The sequence below is a fragment of the Rutilus rutilus genome, assembly GCF_951802725.1.
Source record: "Rutilus rutilus genome assembly, chromosome: 1".
In the NCBI taxonomy this organism is placed as follows: Eukaryota; Metazoa; Chordata; class Actinopteri; order Cypriniformes; family Leuciscidae; genus Rutilus; species Rutilus rutilus.
This window is the reverse complement of record NC_140209.1, coordinates 63,889,999-63,898,979: the sequence shown is the minus strand read 5'-3', so window position 1 is coordinate 63,898,979 and position 8,981 is coordinate 63,889,999. Positions and strand designations below refer to the sequence as shown.

General features: G+C 36.8%; 1 protein-coding gene across 1 annotated transcript in view; it reads right to left on the bottom strand.

Annotated features, from left to right (window-relative positions):
- LOC311305015 (stonustoxin subunit beta-like) overlaps window positions 1–7,767 on the bottom strand; it is a gene marked incomplete at its 3' end in the record, with an annotated part of 11,908 nt that extends 4,141 nt beyond the window's left edge. The window contains exon 1 of the mRNA XM_084432450.1: window positions 7,473–7,767. Within this exon, the coding sequence (XP_084288576.1) occupies window positions 7,473–7,672 (200 nt within the window). The 5' untranslated portion in view covers window positions 7,673–7,767. The remainder of the gene's footprint in view (window positions 1–7,472) is intronic.
- Window positions 7,768–8,981: the final 1,214 nt, after the last annotated feature.

Below are 8,981 nucleotides of genomic sequence, written 5' to 3'. Positions count from 1 at the left end.
TATTGATGCTGCTCTGATGCACTACATTACGCAACGCTCTGTTTGTTGTTAGGAAGACTAAAAGTTCAGCAGTCCAGCTCATCAATATCAAAATGATTAACGTTAAAGAAGTTAACGAATGCCTGGTAAAATGTAAGTAGATCATTTTTTTATATTTGACTGTTTTACAATGGAAAAGTTCAACTACCGACACTATCCGGTGACGCAAATTACTCAACTTTTTTTTCTTTCTTTTTTTATTTATTAAATTTTGCCGTTTTGAATTGAAAATATGCTATAATTTCCTTGATTCATTTAGAGAGAATGCATGTTTAATTAAAAATAATAAATAAGTTGCAAATAGTTACAATTATTTCACTAATACAACAAGACTTTATTTTTCTTTATTTTTCACTTAAATCACTTTTATGATTAATTAATTCCTTTAAATAAAAATACCCAATTTTAGTTTGGGCTGAAGCACCGAATATCCAATGCCCTTAGAACCGCCCCATAATCCATAATTTTACTGATGGGTGCCGTTACACCGACATTACGTTACAACTCACAATACAGTGCCAGTTAGGAGATCGATCATTTGATTAGCTAAGCAGTCCTATTAAATCCAATTCCTCTCAGATATCACAGCAATGAAACCAGCCATTCCTGTTGTGAATTAAAAACTGTTGTAGTGTGTAAGGGCATGATTAAACAATAACTACTGTAGTTAAAAAGTGTTTTTATGTTTGTTTTGTTAAAGCAATTCATATATAGGGATTCCCATGTACCGTCTACCCCTGCCACCCTGCCAAGACCTCTTGCCACCCCTTTGCCCCCCCATGTAAAATTTTCTAGATCCGCCACTGAATCTACTGAGTGGGCCCCAAACTTCACTTCCATAAAGTGCTATCGGTACAATTACCCTATCAAATATCTTAGTCCAGATTCTAATTGGGATGTTAATGTTGAACAGCTTGGTTTTGAATGCATACATTGCCCTGTATGCTTTTTCTTTAAGTGAATGTATGGCTTTATTGAAATTCCCTGATGCAGATATGGTCAGACCGAGGTAAGTATAATTTTGTGTGTGTTTAATTTGGGTGTTATTCATAGTAAAAGGGTATTTGGTTTCAAGACATCTGGCTTTTTTTTGAAAGATCATAATTTGAGTTTTCTTTAAATTGACCTCCAATGCCCAGTTATGGCAGTATTGTTCCAGGATGGACAGGTTATGTTGGAGACCATCTCTGGTTGGAGACAACAAAATAAGGTCATCTGCATAAAGCAGGTATTTAATCTCTGTGTCTAGTAGTGTGAGGCCTGGAGCTGCTGATCGGTCCAACTGGTCTGCAAGTTCATTTATGTACAGGTTGAATAATGCAGGACTTATACAGCATCCTTGCCTCACACCGCGTCCCTGGGTAAAATATTCTGTTCTTTGATTATTAATTTTCACAGCACATTGATTGTGCTTGTACATACATTTGATAAGGTCATATACCTTGCCACCTATTCCACTTTGAAGGATTTTGAAGAAAAGTCCTTCATGCCAAATGGAGTCAAAGGCTTTTTTAAAGTCCATGAAACAAGCAAATATTTTCCCTCCCTTTTTTTGGTGGACATGTTTGTTAATTAAAGTATGTAAGGTGTATATATGATCAGATGTTCTGTAACCTGGAAGAAAACCAATTTGGCATTTACTAAGTATGTTTTTTTCTTTAATAAAGGTTAGTATCCTTGAATTTAGGATACTACAGAATATTTTCCCAAGGTTGCTGTTGAGACAGATCCCTCTGTAGTTATTAGGGTCAGATTTATTTCCATTTTTGTGGATTGGGGTGATCAGCCCCTGGTTCCAGACATCAGGAAAGCAGCCAGATGTAAGCACCATGTTGAACAGTTTAACTATTGCAATTTGTAACTCTGGGGTACTGTTTTTCAGCATTTCATTTTTTATGCCATCTGTGCCACAAGCTTTTCTTGATTTCAGAGGTTTCAGTTTGTCTGTTAACTCTTTTTGTGTAATTTGATAATCTAATGGATTTTGGTTAGTTTTGATGGCTGATTCGAGATTGTCTAATTTTGATTTAATATCAATTTGGTTTATGTTCAGGTCTTCAGGTGGGATACTTTTGTAAAGGTCACTGAGTCTCTCACTCTCTCTCTCTCTATGGCCAGACTTGCTGAGTCTCACACACACACACACACACACACACACACACACACACACACACACACACACACACACACACACACACACACACACACACTCTCTCTCTCTCTCTCTCTCTCTCTCTCTCTCTCTCTCTCTCTCTCTCTATGACTGTGCTTGCTGAGTCTCTCTCTCACACACACACACTCACTCTCTCTCTCTCTCTCTCTCTCTCTCTCTCTCTCTCTCTCTCTCTCTATGACTGTGCTTGCTGAGTCTCTCTCTCACACACACACACACACACACACACACACACACTCTCTCTCTCTCTCTATGGCCAGACTGTGCTCACTGAATCTCTCTCTCTCTCTCACACACTAAAGGCTGATTTATACTTCTGCGTCGGACCTATGCTGGAGCCTCTACGCTGTAGGCAACGCATTGGTTTTCATTTATACTTTCGCTGTCCGCATTGACGCGCAATTACACTTGCAGAGGGAGCATGTGAAACCCGAGGGAGCGGTCCTAGCAGAACAATCACAGCGCTTGCGTCCGCGCAGAGTTAACGCGTTGTTACATTTTTGGGGAGGTGTATTTTAGAGAGGTGTATTTTGGAGAGGTGTACAGCGTATATATTATTATATCAAAACCAGCACAAGCGCACCTTGCAATCAAAACATTAAAAATAATATTGTTACATTATTTTGCCAGTATGTTTGTAAATATTTTTTTTAGAACATCAAATTGGTGGCTTATTATATTCCGTAAAATAACGTTAAGTGTTTTTTGTTTCTCATTTACAGTAACATAGTTGTATCAAATGTAATTTATCCACTTTTGCCCATACAATTTTGTTTAATCCAAATTGTACGTATGTATTATAGCAACACATTCATGCTTGAGTTTGGTCTTAAAGGAATACTCCACCGTGTTTTCATATTAAACTATGTTTTTCCCTTAACTAAGACGAGTTGATACATACCTCTCTCGTCTCAGTGCGTGCACTAAATCGCTCAGGCGCGCGGTGACACTTTGAAAGCCCAGTTCATTCAATATGGGCCAAGCAGAGAAACAACCAAACACCTCCACGTTTTCCCTATTTAAATACAGTTACTCGCGTAGTGTAACTCGACCTAGGACGGTGACACAAAACAAAACGTTGCGCTTTTCTAAGCGTGTAAAATGGATAACTATATTGTATGGCGGAATACCATTGCAAGTGCTTGTAAGCACTTCGTCTTGGCGGAGTAATATCTTCACTAGAGGGAGCGGGGTCCGGTGAGAGGATTTTTCACGAGTGAAGATAGTTTAAATGGGTAAATCTTCAATAAATATTTGTATTTCTTCATTTTATTTTCTGACATACTTCAGTTCTTGTTAAAACACACTACACATGCTTATTCTGTGCATTTTGAGTACTTTTTGTGGGAAATCTTATTGTAGCTTACACACTCTTTATAATTGTTGTGAAATTGCGGTTTTATTTTGCACCAGCAGTTATAGGGTTAATGCGGTGAGTCCGGAAAAGGCTGGTTAGAGAAAGTTGTTCTTGTGTTCCGATTAAAAGTTCAGGAATTAAGCCTTCCTTGTCTGTCGTTTTTCAGATGTTACAATATTTATTTTGTCCATCAAAAGTGCGCAGCAAAAATAGCCTCTGCTCTTCACTAGACCGCTTCACTGCTGCTCACGTGGCGCTCCCACTCCCGGTGTGAATGCAATCATTGGTTAACATACATGCCGAACAAAAATACGCACTGCTCACTCTTGCGATGTGAAATGGCCGTTTAACTGCCAATTCTTGACGTTTTACTGTAACCGACCACTACGGTAGAATAGACGATTTGGCCTAGTTGATAATACTTGAAAGAATAGATACATTTCTAATGGAAGTGCAGGTAGGAAGACACCGATTAAGTGCGTGACAATGCATGCACTCGCACAAATGTGACCACGTCAAATTTTAACTAGCACATTCTCAAAAAATGGTCGCAGTCTGAAGCCCTGCAGTGGTTCTGAAACCTGTCCTGGAGTACCACTATTTTAGTATTTTGAGACATTTTGTATGTCTCCCTCATCTATCACACCTGATTCAACTCATGAGCTCATTAGTAGAGACTGCAAGACCTGAAATGGGTGTGTCAGATATAGGGAGACAAACAACATGTGCAGGGCTGGTGGCACTCCGGGACAGGTTTGAGAACCACTGCTTTAAATAGTTTACTATACTTAGGATATTAATATCCAGAGCAATTTATACCCAGTTATGGCCCATTAAAATGATCACTGGTCGATTCATTTGATCAGCTGTAAAACAGTGATTCTTTTAAAATTTCCCACAAAAACCACAGCATGTGAGTGAAGCGGTGTTACGCTCCGCTCAATATTCGACTCTATGCCAGTGCGCTCGCTCAATCACTTACGGCCCAAGCGAACGATCCACTCATGTACCACTCACTCACACCGGTAAAACTACCTTCGCTCAAATCCCACTCCGGCATGACATTTATCTGTATTATCTGTCTTTGTTTGTGATGATTTTCTTGAATAAATTACAGATGGCCTAAAGATAAAATTATAGATAAGATATTTGTGGTTTTAAACCAATCTATTGTATAAAGTGCTGTATAAACAATCGAGACATGACTTGACTGGAGTGCAGAATTGCAGAGCTGGTGCAATCATATCCACGTCGCTGTGATCAGATGCTTTCTTTACTAATGATTTCTCGTCACTGTGTTTTTGTTGTGTTTGTTATTAAGAGAAAAGTGTGCAATACATTTTAACATATTCATCTAAATGTCACTCTCAGCAGCGTCTGCAGTGTTGGGATGTTCACTGGGCGATATGGCCAAAAAAAAATATCACGATAATTTTTTTTATATCAGTCGATATCAATAATAATCACGATAAAAGTCAAATCTTTATTTCTTTCAAGTTTAAAGGCAGATTTTTGCTCCTAAGTGAAAGTTGTAGAAACCAGAGCGTTAATTGTGGATTTAAACTACTCTTTATTGTCAGAACATATCATGACAAACACTTGCCAAACAGGAGAACATTTCACAAATCTGAGGCAGAACATTCAACATTTGTAATTTTTCCTTAACAAAATAAATATCTTTACTGGAAAATTAATTTCTTAGTTTCTGCATGTGCTAATTTTTATTTGGTATAATGTAATATTCTGACTGTTTGAGTTTTATTAAACTTAACCATTGGTCATCCAGTATCATGCATTTAGATCATGATAACCTCACTCATGGCAAAATGTAACTTTATGGTTTCTATGGTATTTGTATGAAAAAAAGTAGCCTAAATACATTATTAAATACTGTAATTATATTCCATCAGTCCTTTAATACATCGTCTACATAAATAATATAATACAATTCAATATGTATATCCCACATTTCATTGTGCAGTTGATATTACTAGGCTAATGCTACAGTAAATCCATGGTAAATGACGGGAATTTGTAGACAGAAAAGCCTTCTGACTGTATCGTTGCGCACAGTGTTTCTCCTGTTAGTCAGCACGGTTTCATCTGCCTTTAAACTGGTTTAAATCACTGAGACATTTGTGTTCTTCGCTGAATTCAAGCGCTTCTCACTGGATCTCGTGACCGAGACCGATCATTGTAAACATCTGTTCTACTGAGCTTGCGCTGCCGTTTGGACTTTGAGCCGAGCGGATAAATGGTCCGTGTGGCGCGCGGTTCAAATGAGTTTCGTTCCGCTTTTGGCGCATAAACATTATCGAACATTTATCGAACTCTTGATATCGTTTTATCGAGAAAAATTATATTGCGATAATTATCGTTATCGTTTTATCGCCCAGCCGTACTCAGATATATTGCTTATTTCACATAAAGCTCAAATGTGCTGCCTAACACACAAGAATGAACCTCACTGGTTCTTGCGGAAGCTCAAACGTCCTGCAGAAACTACAGCAATAAGTTACAATGACACATTTTTTTTAACACCTCATGCACAACCACAGAAACAGAGCTACACTGTCTTGCAGAAACACAGATATCAAAAATCCAAACATGTCTCTCAACAATGGTGGCAATATTTTTTGATATTTTTATTCATACTGCAGTGCATGCTGGGAGTTTTATAAAATACTGGAACCCAGTATGCATTGTGACATGAAACTTTTGATTGTCACCATTGTTGACATTCATGTGCTGATTGTTGATGTTGATGTCTGTGTCTAAGTCAAGGAGGAGTTTGAAATGTTTTAATGTACTCTATTATTTCAATATCCTTCATAATAAATGTTTACAAAAACATTGCTGGATTTCATGTTGTAAATTCACAAATATCTGTAAATATTAAACACCCATAAATTCAAAGCTTATACACAGGAAGAGAACATTGAATCAGATATCCAGCAAATACTGATCTACATCATGGTGTCTACAAACTTATTATATTCAATAAAACACCAACAACTAAATATCTGTTAGTTCTCAACAAGAACTTTTTGAACTTTTTCTGAAGGAAATAATTGTAAACTGGTTTGTAAACTGTTTTCACACTCTGTGGCTGGAAGTCAGTTGTAGTTCTTGTGTTTCTCTTTTTCCTGTTCTTGTTTCTCTGTCCTTCAGTGATTCTGCTTATCAGGTGTTCATCAGTGTCTCAATTCACTCACTTCTTTTCATTCACTCTGTCAAGTGGACTATATTAGTGAAATAATGTAGGGAATAGTGATTGAGGGAATAGGGTGTGATTGGGAAAACAGCCTCTGAGTGTTGATTTTGAACGCTGTTAATTCACAGTATATTCCTGTAGGCTATTTTTGTTTTCTATGGTATATTACTGTTTTAATGGAAAATGGTATGAAATTGTCAGAATTTGACCTTTTTTTACAGCAAGGGTTAACAGTGAGCGTAACACGAGAATGAACCTCAATGGTTCTTACGGAAGCTCAAACGTGCTCTGTAACACAAGAATAACTCTCACACATTCTCACACATCAAGCAAGCATGTCTGAGATTCCGTTTAGCAAAAGAGTCAATTAAATCTGTTAATCATATAAAGTGATCATGTCTCTTCAGAAAATTTGGATTAAGCTAAATTCAAATAGATCAGTTTCACAATCTCTTTATGAATTTTTTGAAGCATTGAAGTGTTAGCACTGTCAATGGAGGGACAGAAATATCTCAGATTTTATTAAAAATTTCTTCATTTCTGTTCTGAAAATGAATGAAAGTCTTACAGGTTTGGAACAATATGAGGGTGAGTAAATAAAGACATAATTTTCATTTTTTGTAACTAACCCTTTAAAAAAACAAAACCAATCACACTAGACAGGATTATTGTTATATTACTTAACATACTTGAGTTTGTCCAGATGGTTGAGAGTATCAGAGAGCAGCTTCAGTCCTGATTCTCCTGGTTGATTGTAGCTCAGATCCAGCTCTCTCAGGTGTGAAGGGTTTGAACTCAGAGCTGATGCCAGAGCAGCACAACCTTCCTCTGTCACCAAACACTGAGATAATCTACAACAACAGTAAGTGTCCATGTTAGTGTGCTTCATCTACTGGTGGCCTCTGATTGATTTAAATGAAATCACAGTGTTGTAAAATGTGCAAATTATCAGCTACAAATTATCTTAAGGATCTAATTGTAAGTTATAATTTCAAAATAAAAAAAATCTATTTTTACCCATGAAATTAGGGCTGGACGATATGGCCAAAATTTATATCACAATATATTTCTTAATTTCGGTCGATATGATATAATTCCGATATCGATATGAACAGTATAATAGCCTCAGAAAAAACTGCCAAGAACGCCCACAATGAATGTCTGTACCTACAAACTTCTGATAAATTAATTTGCCTCTGTCTTAAAAGTCTCTGAAACCTCCTTCTATAAAACTATATAATATTTTAGAAATAAAAATGGTACAAAAAATTATTGTTAATATTTTATTTGTATTTAGCCTTCATACAAACAAGAAATGTGAAATCACCATAACATAAACATAAGACTCAACTTATTAATATTAATATCTTTAACTTTAAACTATAGGCTAACATAGACTGATAATATTATTCTTATTGATTGAAACAAAAGTGCTTCAGCCAGGATAAAGAATATGAAAAGTGCTCAAAGTTGCTGCAGAAAAACAACAAAAACACATGTTGCTGAGGGACATTTTGAGTGTTGATGACACCCTGAATTCATTCCGATTGATGAATCTGAATGTAGTGTTTACATGAATGCTAAACAAGTGATTGGGTCACAAGCTTTTATGTCACAAGCTTCAAATCGGAATGGATTTTTTGACATGCGCAAAAAACTCACAAATAGAGTTTCCCACTGTTTGCACATAATAACTATTCGCTTACATTGATTCTTTATTTGTTTTAAACAGCCGACTTAATATTTATCCATTTCTGGTCATAATTTGGAGACAATGAACATATGAACCGTTGTGCCATGCGGCTTATATTTATCCCGCAGTAAAAATGCCCCTCCCTGCCATATCTCGTCTGTGGATGATAATCTGAAACAAGGACTGGTGGGACGTTGTCCTGCTCCACTTCACAGATGCTGAGTGAAAGGAGGATTATAGAATGACGGAACACTCATTTATTTGACACTTTATTCAACAGGAATAACAGCTCGTTCGCACGTCATACGTCATTACGCTATTTCAACGTCATTGCACATGCGCAATCCTTTCAGTTTCGGTTTTCAATCCGATCAAATGTTTTACATGTCCTCTCGATTGGATTAGAAACGGAATAAACCACCGCTCTCAATTCGATCAAAATTTCATTCGGATTGAGCTCAATCGAATTGATTAAGGTGTTTAAATGAAGGCTTTTCAGTACGAT